This window comes from Erigeron canadensis, chromosome 1, assembly GCF_010389155.1.
Source record: "Erigeron canadensis isolate Cc75 chromosome 1, C_canadensis_v1, whole genome shotgun sequence".
Lineage (NCBI taxonomy): Eukaryota > Viridiplantae > Streptophyta > Magnoliopsida > Asterales > Asteraceae > Erigeron > Erigeron canadensis.
In genome coordinates, this window is record NC_057761.1 from 59,972,589 (window position 1) to 59,990,024 (window position 17,436).

The 17,436-nt window shown below is 36.5% G+C and overlaps 1 protein-coding gene across 1 annotated transcript; it reads right to left on the reverse strand.

The window, feature by feature from the left end:
- Positions 1-3,994: 3,994 nt before the first annotated feature.
- On the reverse strand, positions 3,995-16,957 carry LOC122599774 (protein NO VEIN-like). The gene is made up of 12 exons (XM_043772345.1): positions 16,458-16,957; positions 15,879-16,216; positions 14,994-15,639; positions 14,541-14,654; positions 14,165-14,336; positions 12,307-13,853; positions 11,630-11,842; positions 8,115-10,295; positions 7,842-7,954; positions 6,644-7,040; positions 5,930-6,247; positions 3,995-5,792 (listed from the first exon to the last, which is right to left on the reverse strand). The coding sequence occupies exons 1-12, from the start codon at positions 16,908-16,910 to the stop codon at positions 4,446-4,448; spliced, it is 7,839 nt and encodes a 2,612-aa protein (XP_043628280.1). The 5' UTR covers positions 16,911-16,957; the 3' UTR covers positions 3,995-4,445.
- Positions 16,958-17,436: the final 479 nt, after the last annotated feature.

A 17,436-nucleotide genomic window follows, 5' to 3' on the forward strand; every position in this document is an offset into this window, starting at 1 on the left:
TTAATTTAACGAACATAAATAAAATATGTTGAAAAATGATACAACTTTCATTTTTATAAGAAAAAAAAAACTTCTTTTGATTATTCTATACATCATATATATATTAGAAATATTTTTTATTTAAATACATAAGATATTAACGATGTGAAAATAAATACTTATTAGAGTTATAACTAAAATCAATATTTAGTATGTTACATGATAAAAAGATATATAAAATTAAAAATTGAAATAACAAAAAAAAAATGTGATTTTCAAAAAGATAATATAAATTCTGGGAATTATTTTTCATAATTATATTAATAAATTACTTAATATATATATAAAATGTTGAAAGTTAATTTACATAACTAATGACCATATTTGAATTTATTAAATTAAAAGATTTATAAAATGTATATGGCATCATCGTTTTGATCTAATGACTCTAATTAAAGGTTGAGCTTCTAATGTAAAAAATTAATTTTCATAATTAATGACCATATTTGAATTTATTAAACTAAAATGTATATTAATGACAATTTTGATCTAATGCAATACCAAAGAAAACCAAGACTTTTGATACCCTGCAAATTCTTTACGGGGTACACCTCCGCATTATTGAATCGTTTATTGTTTCTAGCCTTCCGTAAGCACCAACATGTCACCAGAACAATGCCTTTTATAAGCTTTCTAGATTGTTTCCCAGCCCCCACGTGTTTATGAATAAAGTCTTCAACCGAGAAGTAAAAAATTGGAGGAATCCGACACCCGCCACTAACCATGACCCAGACCAGTGAGGCAGTGTGACAGGAACACAAAACATGCTCGATGTTCTCACAGCCATCAAACAAGTCCCACAAACCGTCTCCCCAACAAAACAATTGCGCCCCTGGAGCGCCACCAAGGTAGAAACTCGGTCTATCATAGCTCTCCAGAAGAAGAGGTTGCATTTTTTTTGTACCCAACTCACCCATTTGACCACAAGTCTGCCGCTAAAATCCCGATCTCCTACCAGCAACGATTTCACACTCTTAACTAAAAAACCATTCTTCTCCTCTCCTGTCCAAATCCATTTATCCTCACCCGAATTTAGTGTGATATTTTCAACCAATGTCGATATTTTGCCTAGTTCTTCCAGCTCCAATTGACTACTGGGTTGTCTCACCCACTTCTATATGACCCCGTTACCCAATCTATCTTTCACTTTACATCTTTTGTCAATCTCTAACTTGAACAGCAGAGGGAAGTCCACAAACAGGAGATTTTGGGTCAGCCAAAGATCCACCCAGAACCTAATATTATGGCCATTCCCAACCACACCTTTAAATATAGATTGATGTTTGAACCGCTAACTTTGATTTTGTCTACCTCTTTCACCATCGAGGACCATACCCAGTAATATACTTACTGTACGGAATAGGTGTCCAGCTTTTCACATTATCATGGATAGAATTAACGGCCAATTTCCACAGCCCATGGTTATCCGTTCTAAATCTCCACATCCATTTAGAAAGAAGTGAGATGCTAACATCCAAAAGTAAACTTCCAATTGTCGACCTTATTCATATTAGCACCCACCTTAAGTGACTAAAAGGCAGGGACCCCTTGTTACACTTAACCAACTCAACCATGTTACAAATGCTACCGTCATCGACCCCCACCCCATACACTTAACCAACTCAACGATGTCATAGAATGTATATCGCATCATTATTTTGATCTAATGACTTTAAGTAAAGGTTGAGCTTTATTCAATGGTCCAGACTTTTCCATTTTGAAGTTTATAACCAAACACATATTATAATCATTTTATTTTTCGTCTTCTTATTATCCGTTTTTATAATTACAATAATCCTTTATCTTTCTCCTTCCATCTCCAATATATATAATCTTTAAATATATATATAAAAGAGAAACCTTAATTTCAAAATGGAGAAGTTTAAACCATTAAAGAGGAACATCTCTAGCTTTTTTGAGGATGGGACAATTTGTTTAATATATGAGTAAAGGTAAAGATAATATGTAAAAAACACAGTTCCAATTATTAGTGTATATATATATATATATATGGTGGGTTATTTTGAGTACAAGGGACAAAAAAGTACAACATTCTTCCTACTTCTTCGGCGACCGTCACACCTTCTCCTTCTTCCTTCTTCTCCGGCGAACAACCACCGCCACCACCTCCGGCGACATCTCCGACAACTTTTCAGCGAGAATCAAGTTCGTTTTCAGGTGGATACGGTACGGGCTATTGGCCCTCATCTGTTCTAAATTGGTTATCAATGAACGCAAATGGAATCGTACGGATTTGATGGGTGGCGATCCAGGAGATGGTGACGGTTTGCTACAGTACGAGCGAAACCTTTGCTGTCGGCGTCGTGGTTAGGGTGGTCGAAGATGATGGTGGTTGGTGGTGGTTGTCTCGCCTGAGAAGGAGGTGGTGGTTGGCGGCGACAGTCTCGCCAGAGAACAAGCAAGCTATTGGCCCGATAAGAAGGAAGAAGGCTTGATTTCATCCGTCCAAAGCTTTGATCCAACGGCTATGGAGTGTACTTTTGTACTTTTTTTTCCCATGTGTACTCAAATTAACTTTCTTATTATATATATATATATAATATATATATATATATTATATTTAAGGACCATCTTAACAATAGTAGATTTTTGGCTTCTTAAACTTTGGCCACCATTTTTTTTTTTTGGTGACCAAAGTTTAAGAAGCCAAAAATCACCATATAAGAGTGATTTTAATGTCACTCTTAGTGTAAATGAGCATTCTATTGGGGGATCCAATATCACCACTGATATGAGTGAGTTTAGAGAAGCTATGAATAGGTTAGAAATTGATGATATTGGGAGCAGTGAGATGTTTTATACTTGGACAAAATCTTTAAAGAGCAACAAATGCAGTGTCCTAAAGAAACTTGATAGAATTTTGGTGAATGAAGAGCTGATAAATAGGTATCCTAAAGCTCATGGGAGATTTTTACCTTTCCTCATATCTGATCATAGCCCTGGTTAGAAATGGCAAAGGTTTCTGTATGTATAGACTTGTACAGAATCTGAAAAAGCTTAAGAAACCCCTAAATAGATTAAGTTGGCAGAATGTGAATATTTTTGAGAAAATGGCCATGTTAAAGGAGAAGTTAAGGATGGATCAGGAAGCATGTGATAAAAATCCACATAATGAGCAGCTGAAAAAAGAAGCAGTTAATACTCTGAATGAATATATGGTTGCTGCTAATGATGAGCTGAAGTTATTGCAACAAAGAGTTAAAATTCAGTGGCTAATGATGAGATGAGCTGAAGTTATTTCACATTATTCTGAAGGCAAGAAGAAATAAAAGCAAAGTGGAGACTATTTGTGATGAAGTGGGGAAGAGATATGAAGGAGAAGAAGTGGCTGTACAATTTGTAAAGCATTTTGAGAATTTTTTTGGAAAAGCAGTCAATGTAAAGCCTTTAATGGAAGGTATCTTTAAAAATGTATATAGCAGTGAGGATGCTAATGAAATGGTTAGGAATGTTACTGATGGAGAAATTAAGGAGGCCATTTTTGAAATTGATAGCAATAAAGCAGCAGGACTTGATGGGTTCACTTCCGGTTTCTTTAAAAAAGCATGGAGTGAGATTGGTGTAGATGTTTGCTTTATAGTGAAGGAATTCTTCATAAATGGTAAATTGTTGGTTGAAATGAATGCACACTTACTGCTTTAATCCCCAAAATTGCCATACCTTGTAAAGTTTCTGATTTTAGACCCATTGCATGTTGTAATGTGCTTACAAGTGCATAAGTAAGATTCTGACTAAGAGGATTCAGTATGGTCTTGTATATGTTGTAGATTTTACGCATCGATATGTTTCCCGAGGCAACGTCCGAGGTATAAAACTAGTTAAGAAGTAAATCACCTAGACAAAGAAAGAACAAAGGTAATTGTGGAACGATTCACGTAAAGTAAAACGTGTTTCAAACAATGCAATATGCAAAAGTAACAAGTTACATAAGATAATTGAAAAGTAAATAATTAAACTTTAAGCAAGTAATCCTTTGTAAGCCAACTTGTAGGTTACACCGTTACAGGTTGACCGAAGTACTTCTGATGACCACGAATTGGTACTTCATAAATTCATAAAATAAAAATGTTGTACAATAAATGCTAGTCTGTCCAAAGATTGACTTCTCCTATTGCTTAAGTTTGTAAGCCTAAAATTTAATAACATCTTTGATTCTGTGAATACATGTACAACTATATGCAGCTTCACGAGGCTAATTTTTCATGAGCGCATGACACTGTTTGGCAGCACCGCCATTTTGTGCAGTCTCCATCAAGTATTTCAGTATCGTTTCCACTATTATTGAAGGACCACGTTGTGCTATCCCTTTGCATCCATAGAAAAACTGTCATACAAAAAAAACAAAAACGGGGCACTTGTAAGAGTATCTACTGATTGTGCATATTTTATTGCTTTGATGACAGAATAGCCAGCTGAAGGTGCCCCGACTGGCATAGATTAGCCGGATTTCGATACGTAGTGACCTGACCCGATTTTCCATCTGATATTATAACACGCGCAATGCTATAAGATTCTCCTTTTTCAACTGCAAACTGCCACTCTCTTACAGTTATAACAAACCAATCTTTCCTTGCGTTTGAGGTTGCCTTTACTTCTATGTATTCCTTGCTATTATCCTTGCCTTCAGCAACAATATCATATGGCAATCCGGATTCTTTCACCTCATTGACCCATCTCACAGTTTTCTCACTAAGTTTCGCAGAGAAGTATTTGAAAGCCATAAGCTCTCCCGTTCTCCCAGTTATGACCTGTTGTGGGGTTACCATGCCCCAAGTTAGTTGATCTCTCTGAATTAAACTGGAAGAGCTCGCATTTGGCCGGTCATGTCTGGTCATTGCAGAATATCCAACATTTATATCTGAAAAAACCATATCTTTTCCACAATCGGATTGACCTTGAGTCCCAATATCATCAGAGGAATCTTTATAAATTTCAATATCTGATTTGACTTGTAAACCATCTTCTTCTTCTAAGATCACTGCAGGATTAGTTGAGTTTGCATATTCTGTAATGATCCAGTCACCATCACTCTCAATTGATCCTCCTGTAACATCACGCCTTGTTTGAGCAGGACCAAATGCTTTTGTTTTTGATGCATATTCAAACCCTGGTGCAGTTTTCCAATTGACAGGAGGCCAACTTGAGTTGTTCCCAATATTTTTACCAGTAGATTTTGGAGGATGTAAATCATCCAATGAAAAAGCAGAGCTTGTGGTTGGCATATCCTTATCCTCTACTGGTGACGACATGGAAACGGACCACGGTGATTCCTGAATTGGAAGCTTCAATAGCTTTTGGCTATTTGTTATGAAGAACTCCATTTGTTCCTCTGTGGAACCTGATTCGGCCATGGTTGTAATCATGTGAAGAAAATTTGCCAAGTGTAATTCCGGAACTCCAACGACTAGTAATCGAGAAAGCTCCATAAAAAGTGTGTGGGTATCAGATTCACGGGTTGCGTACAAGGTATTGTCATGAAGAAGACAACTGCACTCACATCGCTTGTTTGATTCAATACCAAACCTTTTGATGACATTCTTGTAAAATAACTTCTCCACCACAACAATTTTCAAAGTATCCAGGTTCTTGAGTCCAGACAACTTGAATTCAGAATATTCATTTGGATGGATACTATAAAGGTAGCGCTGAGCATATGGAAGAGCCCAACTTACCAATGAAGTTTTGAAACTACTATCTGTCGGGCCATAATATATTGCTTCACGAGTAACAACCTGAAAAAAGACGGACAGTTACACGAAGATTATCACTCTTATATGCATAATGAAACACAAAACTTGTGAAAAGTGTTTGAAGGGGTGTGAATTGTGTTTGTGGGTGGGTGGGTGTGTGTGTGAGAGAGAGAGAGTACCTCAGAAAGAGGAGAGATTCCCAGCTTTCGAAATAAAACAGAAACATTTGCCTGAAGTATCTGTTTTTCTTCAGCACTAAGCTCCCCCAAGTATATAAAATCAACATTGCTCAAGTTTTTAAATTCCTTTCTTAATTGCTCATCATTACACCAACATATGAGACCAAAAGATTTATGCAAAGAAACCCATCTATCTTGCACAGTTGGAATGATTCTCATTTCCTTTTCCTCCATACTCTTCTTCATATAGGCAATATCATCAGAACTCAGAATACCGGAGTCTAACCCATCACTCCACTTTTGAAACACTTGAAAAACCTAACACGTGTAAACAAATAAGTATAGACACTACAACATGTATATTAAAGCTGATCCATTTAGGTCATAGTGTTGTGCTGACAGAATTAACAGATGAAACTCAAAATATTGGCTAAAATGGAAAGTGGGAACGAGTGAAACAATTGAAAAGTCACCCCAAGTATGCTTTATTTTCTTAGACTTTTGACCTTTTATTTCAACGTAATCGGATCTTCATCTATACAATAACTTCTTAATCATAATTACCATTTATGATGTTCAGAGAGAAAATCACAACTTGATCAGCTATAGAAAAAATACACAACTTCACCCAACCCGTTCAACACTTCACCCACCTGCCCATTTTGACATTTATACTATATGCATCAACAAAGACGCCTATATGAGTGAACTCACTGTTTTAGCTGCCTGTGATGGCAAACTCCCAGTTGATAATTGAAGAAGAGACTTAAGGTAGTCCAGCAGAGGAGGATTTTCTGCTACTCCGAACTCATTCACAAAGAAATAATGGAGGCCAGGGTATATACTACATAACATCTTGCTGAACTGGCGATGAGTCATATGTCGATCAAACTGAGGATAGATGGTCTTTATTTGTTCCATCGAACCCGTAGAATCATGCCAATAAACTTCAGCCGGAGATAAGAACGAACCAGATACAACTTCATGCATGGAAGCAAACGAGTAAGGAACAAATATAAAAGCCTCGGAATGTAAACTATCCATTATCTTCTGCTTTGAGATGCTCATCTCATTCCACAGATATGTGTAAAACTTGGACATTTGAGATATGCTGGTAAACGAAATTTATACCAACAAAAAAAATGTCAGAAAAAAGAGCAACAAACTGATACGAATCAAGAGGCCCATTGGGTTGGGCCAGACAAGAGGGCGCATATTATTATTATTATTAGTTATTATTATTATTAATTTAGTATCTTGTGCACCAAGTTAAGGTAAGTTGTCAGCTTGGTTAAATAAGGCCATTAGGTCACCGTTTCAAGGATGGAGAATTATATTATCATTGTTCTTAGGAAATAGGGCCGCTGGGGCGTTAATCCAAAATCGGGCTACTGGAGCCTATCCAGATTATCAATATATTGTTGTGTTCATAATATATTGCTGTTTTCGGGCTTGATACATATCACAAACTAATAAAAAAAAAGGGGCCATAATAATACCAAAATCAAAATATCCAAATTCCAAATAAGATAGCTGAACCTTTGAAATTGGTTTATCTAAAAATGCATAGCTTCAAGGATTTTATCTAGCTTATTAGAACACAACTTAATGAGCTTATAAAAACAGATTGAGTTCAAGCCCTACAAAATTAACTACATTTTCAGACAGACTTTAACAAAACCATCATATTCGTTTGAACTCTATTCACAACAAAAGTATATACTTAAAGCGCAATGAGTAGCCTAACACCACGTTCAAGTAGTAAATCTCTCTTCTAAAGTAAGAATGATATTCCCAATCCTATTCACACACAACAGATACCCCAAAATGAGCAAAAAAGCAATACCTGGCTCTTTTTTTTTTCTTTTTGACGGCCAACAAAGATCAATTAACATTATAAGGTGAGCAATACCTGGCTCTAAAAGGTTTTTCTGATCTTTGCCAAACTTGTAGAACTGACAAAGCATCATCAAGGGTGACCATATTCTTCAAACCAAGATCATTTAATAACTTGACATTCTTAACCTATATAGCAACCAAGACAAGAAAGTAATAACAGCAGGTTGTCAGTCAAGAATAAAAGCTTCATCCAATTACGTTTTTCCCAGCACCAAAAAGTCAATATGACCAGCGCCAATCACATTTTCCAACAAAAAGTAGGCAAGAGAAAAGAAAGTAAACTAACCTCTGGAATAGCATACGGTGCACTATCGCCGAGAACTGCACGCACTGTTTCACAATTATAGAACAGATCTTTAGGAAAGTGGAGTTGATCATCTATATCAGAAGCCAACCAGCAAACACCATGAAGAGTTCTTATAACAGAGGCTTTGAAAGGCTTGTATAGTCCATTGCTGCCGCAGAAACCTGTAACCTTATCACTAAAACAGTCATCCCATAGTGTATCAAGTACCTCTAGCAGGTATTTACCCTTTCCCCGATCAACCTTTGAAGAAATATGTGACAGCAATTGTATTAACTCTTGGGAATCATAATCTTTGACAATAGATCCTGAAGATAGACAATTATCATCTAACATCATATTCTTAATAGCTGTATGAGATATGTCATCAACTCGCTTTTCAACCTTAACTATTTGAACAAAGTCGGTGACTCCTAAATCTTGCAAGAATTTTCTCCATTTTGAAGTTCCATCAGGTGAGGATTTGTAGACTGGGTGCTTCAGATAACTGGTACTGATCTCGAACCATTTCATGTCAGTGCCCTCAACCAACTTGCTCATGTCAATTGGATTCCCAAATTCTTTACTGAAATGGATTGGCACATCAACAAGCCGTTTAAACCCGTGATTTGTGGATATAAAAGCATTTTTACGTAAGTGTGACAGTATGAGTTCCTTATCCACAAGACACTCTGGACAAGACAACTCTAGGTGAAACATTATAAATGTGAGGTATTCAGTCATCAACTCAGCACTTCCTGCCATCACTTTTTCATCAGAAATTGCTGGTAAGATGTGCACTTTTAGAACTTCATGCGCAGATAACCGTTGTATCCCAACTTTATATAGCACTTGGATTATGTTTTCAGCAGAAGAATCATTATAGATTGTAGGATTAACAACTCGGAGCTTTGGATACAAGTTCCTGAAAGCTTCAAGACCGTGCTCTCGATCGGTATGCAACCAAATTGCACCATCATTAATCGACGCATAACTACCATCCAGAAGAGGAATAATCGGTAACTGACGAACGGCAGCTATGACATCACACTGAGTTCCATTACCAGACAGCAAATACAAAACATTTAGCCAAGAAGATAGCCAACTGAGTCCCATTGATTTTAGAGAACCAGCACGACATAAAGACTTCATGATTTGAATAAGAATTTTGGGTCCAAACTCGTCAATGCCTAATGCCCGAGCCAAAGAATCAGTTAGAACTGTATCTTTATTCAAGTAGCCAACACCAAGATGCTCCATAATCAAACTATCAGGTAACAAAGAACGAGTTTGTTCTGTCCAGTTACATAGTACTTTACATGGAGGCACCCACTCACTCATGTCCCCTTCTAGAAGCAGACAGTTTGATGTACGTAACTTAGAGATAATCATACGTGGAAGGCAGGAAAAAAACCCATGCACTTCCCCTAGAAGAGGAACAAAACTCATGAACACTGAAACCCCCTTTGCCGGATTATCTTTAAAACAAGGAAGATTACAGAATGGCAACTGAGCACTAACAAACAAATTTGGAAACTCGGATAGCAACCATTGGTTCCATGGACTATCTCCATCAACTTCCTCCCTTGATGAAGGAAGAATAAAATCAGCTTGGATGATAAATTTCAGACCATAGTTCCGTAAAGGAAGAAAAGCAAAAACAGGTTGATGGTCAAGCTTCGGAATATAGTTTCCATCATTCAAATCCTCCAACATAAGCGCCATTGAGATTTCAGTTGATTTGACATCATGACGGATATGAGAGGCTTGTAATTTAGATGATTTGACAAACCACGTCATTTTCTGGTTCCCAAGGGAAACGTTTACAATACCATTTCCAACCACTTCCTTCCGCATGACAATGAGTGAATCGTTAAGAAGATTTCTAAATTTAATACATTCAAGACGGTGAAGGAATAGCAACAAGGATGGATGGAGGTCAGAAAACATGGAAATGAGGGTCTCCACTGAAAAGGCTTCATTTTTCTTTGATTTGAAAGGAAGCACGATGCATGTATTCCAATGTTGCTCATCCATTCGATCGTTTTCAGTAGAAACCAGCTTGCTGAACAAATCTATATCACAAGGTTTAACAATTGTTGGCAAAACAAATCCAATTTGACCATCGCTTGTGTCAAACTTGATATGAAACCCATTAGAATGAATTTCCGGAGCATCAGTAACCTAGAAGTAAATATAACAAAATTTTGATGAGACAAAATTTAATATATATATATAGGTGAAAGTTATTTTAGGACCACTCCTTATTTTAGGACCAATTAGGACATGTGTTTTTTGTAACTTACTCACCACCATGATCATCTCCGACCACCACCATGATCATCTCCAACAACCACCATGATTTTCCGGCGACGGGACCACCGGAAAATCATTTTTAAGTTAACTTACACATGTGTAAGTTATATACATGTGTAAGTTAACTGAAACATGATTTTCCGGTGACGGCGGTGGTCACCGGAGCCGGAGGACCATGTTTTTGGTCGGAGATGATCATGGTGGTGGTGGTGGTAGTCGTCGGTGATGATGATTATGATGTGGTCCTATTTGGTCCTAAAATAAGGGGTGGTCCTAAAATAACCCACCCCTATATATATATATATATATATATATATCTCAGCCTCAGCACTTTAAGAACATGTCAACCTCAGGCCATCACCTATATGTTTATGTTTGTGTGTGTGCGCTCGTATGTGCGAGTGAGTACATATACAAATATGAAACCAAACCATTTAACGTGAGATGTTCATGATTCATAAAATACATTAATACTGAAACCTATCCAGTATCCAGTATAATGATTTTGATGTTACTATTCACACTTGGCCAGACTATCCAAGAAAATAACTTCTTGAGTCATTTCATTTTCTCCTTTCCAACCAAGTAAATTAAATTCTAAGTTAGCCTTTTTTCCAATTTAGGAATGAGTAATTTACTAATTTTCATTTTTCTCCCAAATTAAAAAAATAAAATAAAACATGCCTACTACGTGCACCCCAACCTATGTATTCTTTTTAAGTGAACAAGTCAAGAATATAATCAGTTTTGCATGGAATGAACCCCACTACACTCCATAGAAACTGCACCCTAAAGCACCCAATATGAGGATCCTACAAACGTGCCCTGGATCTTTTACAATAGATTTATATTACTCGTCTAGCGACAGATTTGAGAACACTATTTGTCTTGTCTCACATATAGATGACAACTGCATGAGGTAATCAGAACTACAATACATAATGTGGCATGTGACTCTTAGCCTTTATTGACTAAAAGGTAGCTTTTATTGGGACAATGTCCACATGCAACACTTGATTAAACCTATAATCTATAAATGTAAATACGCACTAAATCCAATCATGTACTTAGGAATGCAACTTACATTGGGCAAATATATAAAACATATGACAGACAGCTGACAAAAGAACTCCTTCAATTAAATAACATGAACTGGACAATGGGGCATATATGTCAAGTAGTTAAGAATTAGTCTACCGTACCCGAAATACTGATTTGAAACCGATGCCCTTTTTACCGATATATCCAGCACTGGGTTCCTTCTTTGTTGAATTGCCAACATCACAAAGTGCTCTGATATTTTCAACAGAAAATCCATGCTCATTATTAAGTACTATGACACCTGCTTCTTGAAGGATGAAGGTCAGAGTTGGCTCCACCTCACATGGGTACATGTTGTCATCGGCATTTTGAACCTAAAATATAAGAGAAAGCAAGAAAGTTACATAGCAAAAACACAGCTAAAACTTCAGGCAGATGGTAAGATGTGCAAGTCAGACAAGTTGAGTAATGGGAATTGATATCAGGTTCGCAGGTTCTTTCTAATACAAGTTGAAACAAGCCGAGTCACAGATTCTTGTTTGTCCATTTGTATAAAAAAATGACTCATGAGGTTATAAGCACTAAAGTAGACTTTGAGCAACTTTTAAACCGCATGACCCATTCAACCTGTTTGCCCATGCTGCGGCTTCAGCAAATGGCTAACCATTTGACCCGTTTATGAGACAGCACAGCCCATATTAACCTGTTCGAAAATGCCATTTCTGAAGTTTGTCTTCCAAAACAAAGGTTTTGTATACAAATAGATGTCATGTAAACACAGAAAGGAAATTAGAGCCACCACAGAAAACCATAATTACATTTGAAAAGATAAACTTACAAGTTCAAGTAGAAAATGAGAGTCCTGGGAATACAACTCTTGAGAGAGACAATGTAATGCTCTGCCTAAGCGAGCATGTTGCTTCTTTAATATAGTATCCTCCTTATCTGAGGTATCTGGATCCAACCCAAACTCTTCTCGCCTAATAGACTCAATAACCTTGGTGGATTCCTGCTCATTGCTAACTGTAGATGAATCTTGTTTTAAATGCATTCTTCTGCCAATAAGATTGATTACTTTACATTCCTCCTGTGACACCTCATCCTTGGTGGATAATATCCCTTTCCCTTCTACACATGAATAACTGGATGACAAAACCTTTTCTTGCTCAGATTGAGATGACATGCAGAATTCAGAAAAAGAATATGTATTGTAATCGTTGATCCACTCCATTATACCAAAAGACAATCCCAATTGATGAAGCATTAGATGTTGTTCTGAGTTTCTGCAATGACTCAAAATGACCAAAGGACCATCTTTTACAATCGAGCGAAACCCTGAGAGCAAAACATCAGTGGCAAAGCAACGAAATTCTACAGGTAGATAAGCCAGACAATCAATAATAAATTTTGATGCAATTGATATCCCATTTTCGACTTCACTTTTGTTTTTGGATGGATCTTTCACCCCATTGTGCATATAATTTTGGGTTATGACTTTGATAGCTTTTTCAGCATGGCACTTTAGAAGAGACAAGGGAACATTTTTTTCACCACCATACAGTGCAAAAAGAGAGATCAGATTCACTGCTGTCTTGAAAGAAGACCCCTGTATGAAAGCTTCTAAAAATGAATCCACGGTGGCTGTATGATCAATACGTATCACATTCCCGCTCTTAGTCACCAAACAAAGCAGCTCTTTGACATTTGTCTCGTCTAATAACCACACAGTAAGAGGGCCAAGGGAGGGAAAAAATAAAACATCCCAATGCGTCCATGTAATTAGATCTGTCAACATTGGAGCCCTAAGCAAAACTTCAATTGCCTCTTTAGACGAAACATGTGAATCTGAGGAACTATTCATGGTATGAGGTGATAATAGAGCAGCTGAAAACTGTACATTACTAGAAACCGGATGGCTTTTATTGGCCGTCACAACGTCATCTAAGGATTTTGCTGAACCTTCTATATCTAAACTGAAAGGTATTAACGGGAATTGCTTTGTAAGCAGATCTATAACATCATGACTGCTTAAGTTTTCATTTTCTGATAAGTTATGTGAGGCTTGTGCTACAAGCACGTCTAATAGCTTGTGTGACATGCAAGCATTTAAAGTAGGCTTATCATGGGTCCCATCCGCTACGAAATACTTTTGGAATGAGGAAGGTAATGCATTAACGTTTCTTTCTATGAAATTAATATAATCACCATGTCCAAAGGACTCGAAATTTTCGACGGCAAACTGCTGAGTAAGCCATACCTCACACTTGTAAAGAATTCGAAGAAAGGCAGCATTTTTCCCAAGAGAGGATATGGAATCACTTTGAGGATCATGATTATCATTGAGAAATACAGAAACTTTATACAAGATATCTTCAACACTGACTTCTGCATAGAGAGCAGGAATGAACAAAAATTAAATAAAATGTGAGAATAAAAATAGGAACATCATATTAAAAGCAAGACATGTTAATTGGCTATAGAGACTACTAAAGAGAAAGAGCCATGGTCATGCCGATATCATTATACAAAGTTAACATAAAGCACTTAAGCCTAAAACTATTATATCTGATCTTTGGACTAACCCCATTTCTAATTATATAGCATAAAATAGTTGAATTGGTTACTCAACTTAAAACACTATTAGCAGATAAAAATGTTCAGTTACAATCAAGCATGAGTCGAACGAAATCACTTACCACACTGTTGTTTTGAAACATGCTTACTGACAAGCGGACTATCAGTTTGTTTTATATCTATGCCTACATTCCCTGTATGAACCTCTGAAGCTGTGAGTGGTGCTTCTTGCTGCTCAAAGGTTTGGAAAGTGTCATACATGCTATCCCACATTCCATGTTTAATGGATTGGACCTGAAAAGATAAACATTGTATTATTTAATTTAATTGGCAAAAGATAACTCTCAAACAACATTGTTAATATAAGACTAAATTAACCCATTTGTAATCGCATTGTTGTTTCTCATAAGGTAAAATCATCTTAAATCACAGGGAACAAGAAAGAAATTAAACTTAAGATACAACATGAATTCTGATGATACATGATGACTGACTAACCGCCACATTTGTTAATCCAATTAGGGGGTAAGACTCATAAATTCGTTTAACCACTCTGTTTTGCAACTTTGATCCACCAGGGGCTTTGTAGAACGTGAACATCTGACTGATGACCTACCAAAGACAAGTGTGTCAAATAAATAGCATCCAGTATACTACAAGAAGAAATATACATCTAAGCTCAGATGCTTACACACACTACATATGGAGTTACAACATACGACCATAAAAGAACGTATACACAAAAATGATAAATTACTTGGCAAGTCTATGCTATGCTATCCCTATATAATAGCAACTACAATTATAATGAAAAATGCAAACAAAATTGTTAAGTGATAAAGCAGATGTAATTAAATCTCAGTAGCGTATGAAAAGACTTCGACTAATGCAAAAGACAGCAATGTCTTCAGAGAAGGGGGGTAATGACAAAGAAGAAGAAAAAACACAAACCTCAGATGCATTCTTCCTTTTGCATGCATCCTTCCACAACGTAATGAATGTCATCATTGAATCTTTGTTTATTGACATATCAGCTATATCTTCATGACTAAAGTTACTTCTGATTTCTTTACCCGCAGAATCCTTTCGAACACCACCTCTTTTAGAAGATTTGTTGCGGGCAGAAGATGAAGATTCTATTGCATCTGATTTTCTCTTTTTATTTGTTCTATTAACACCACCATTGCAATTTGTCCGATCAAATGAAGGGCTCTCTTCCTTTTCACTTGATATTCCAAGTCGTGTCTTCTCCTCAGCTGCAGATGGATATGGACAACTACTAACTCGATCAGAACTTTTCAAGCTTTGAGATGAGTTTTTGCTTTGACTAGTCAAACAAGCTTCATCCTCATTGTCATCACTTTCCATATCATCATCTTCTTCTTCTGAACTTGGTGAATGAAAACGTAAATGTTGGCCATGTCCGGAAGAAAATGACTTGACACGTTCAGTTATGGCACTAAAATTTTCATCCAGTTGTTTTTTCTGTGACGTAAAAAGAGGACGTTTTCTTTTCGATTTACTAGAACTCAAGAGACTTCTCTTTAATATGGCATTTTCCAATGGTCTTGCTTGCCGAATAAAAGAAATATGCAACCTAAAAAAAAGTTCATTAGGTTACTTGTAAGCAAATGGAGCCTACAAAGCATTTGAGAAATTAGTTTAACTACAATGAACTTTATGAAAAGGACTACAAACAGATAATATATAACGATAAATTACTAAGCCAATTGAGATGAATTCTATTTTTTCACATAGCGGATTCATGTCGAAAAAATAGTATTGTATGATCTTATTGTAGGAATGTGTGGGAGAGTAGAACTTGTGAAAACATACCCCAAACTTTGGATACGTACATGAAGTTTTTCCTTGCTATCAACTGAATGCTTTTTGGCAATGAAATCCAACAATTCATCAGCCTTAACTTCTTTACCTTTATGAGTGTCCATAAACTCAACAAGATGATTAAGTATCTCTTGTCCAGATATTTTGAATACTCCAGATGAATCAGAACTCACACAAAAATAATGATTTATAAGAGGATGCCTGATGAGAGGTCCCAACTCTAGTTCTTCAAACTTTTGAACTCCCTCATTCTTGCAGATTGCCGTCTCCAAATCAGATAAGGTGGTAATCTTCCAGACCCCGACAAAGCAATTAATAAATGCATTGATCTGATTGAGGGGGAAAAAAACAGGAAAATCAAATTCCACATAATAACTCACCATGAGAAAGCACATACCGTGAACACAAAGTTAATAAATATATGCAGACGCTCATAACACAAACTCCGTGGTCTAGGAATTTGATTTAGATAATAAGTTCACAATCCATGTAAACTTCAAAGTCAGGAGGCATTTCAAAGCAATCAGATTGACAAACAAACTTCACCTAGAAAAAATTAATAAATTATACCTTTCCTTCTATAAGCATAAGGCGGAATAAAGAAGGCACGTTTTGCATCTTAACACCTAATGAATCCCATGAATCAGCTTCAAGTATTACAAGTGCAGCCTGCGATACCTTCAACGCCGACACGTTATCTCCGGCTGCGAGTAGCTCACGGCGAGCTTTCGCAACGGCTTTATCAATCATTCCTCTATTATTATTATTATTACTGGATGATGATTGGCTACTTGGACTGAATAGTCTGGGAGGGTTAAAATTAGGGTTTACGATTGGTAAATTATAGTTTTGGGGTAAAAAGTTGGGGCTTACCATTGGTAAATCGAAATTTGGCGGTTGAATGTAATAGTTGTTATTGTTTAAAAAGTAGTTAGGGTTTACAGGGGGTGGTTGTTGTTGGGTCGGTTGGCCACGGCCAGGGCCGCCGCCACGACGGTTGAAGCGTGGTTGTTGTCCGTACATGGTGGTCGGACTGCGGAAAAGATAGAAGAAAAACCCGGGAGAAAGGGTTTATGTGACCTAAAAGAAGAATACTAATACGGATGTATTGCCTCATTATCAAAATAATAATAATAATAATAAATAAAATAACAAACAAACAACCAAAACAAATTTAAAAAAGGGTAACCGCAGAAAATAGAAAATACCTTCCATTCACGAAAATAGCAGTGACCTTTAAAAGTTTTACTTTTTAGAAATAAACTTTCATTTATTCACGAAAATAGTAACATTTGACACGTGTACATGATGACGTAGACATTTTTTAATTACGTGGCATTTTTTAATGACATGACATTATTTTTTATTTATTTATTATGTAATTTTTATCAGTCGTGTCATTTCCCCAAAAAAATGACATGACTCCGTTTCAGTTTCAATTCTGACAAGGTATTTTTTTTCTCGTCATTTTCTTCTGGAACTAATTCCAGCTTAATTTTATTGATTTCTGTTGAGTCTCTTCCTATTTCAAACATTAAAAGGTTGAAAA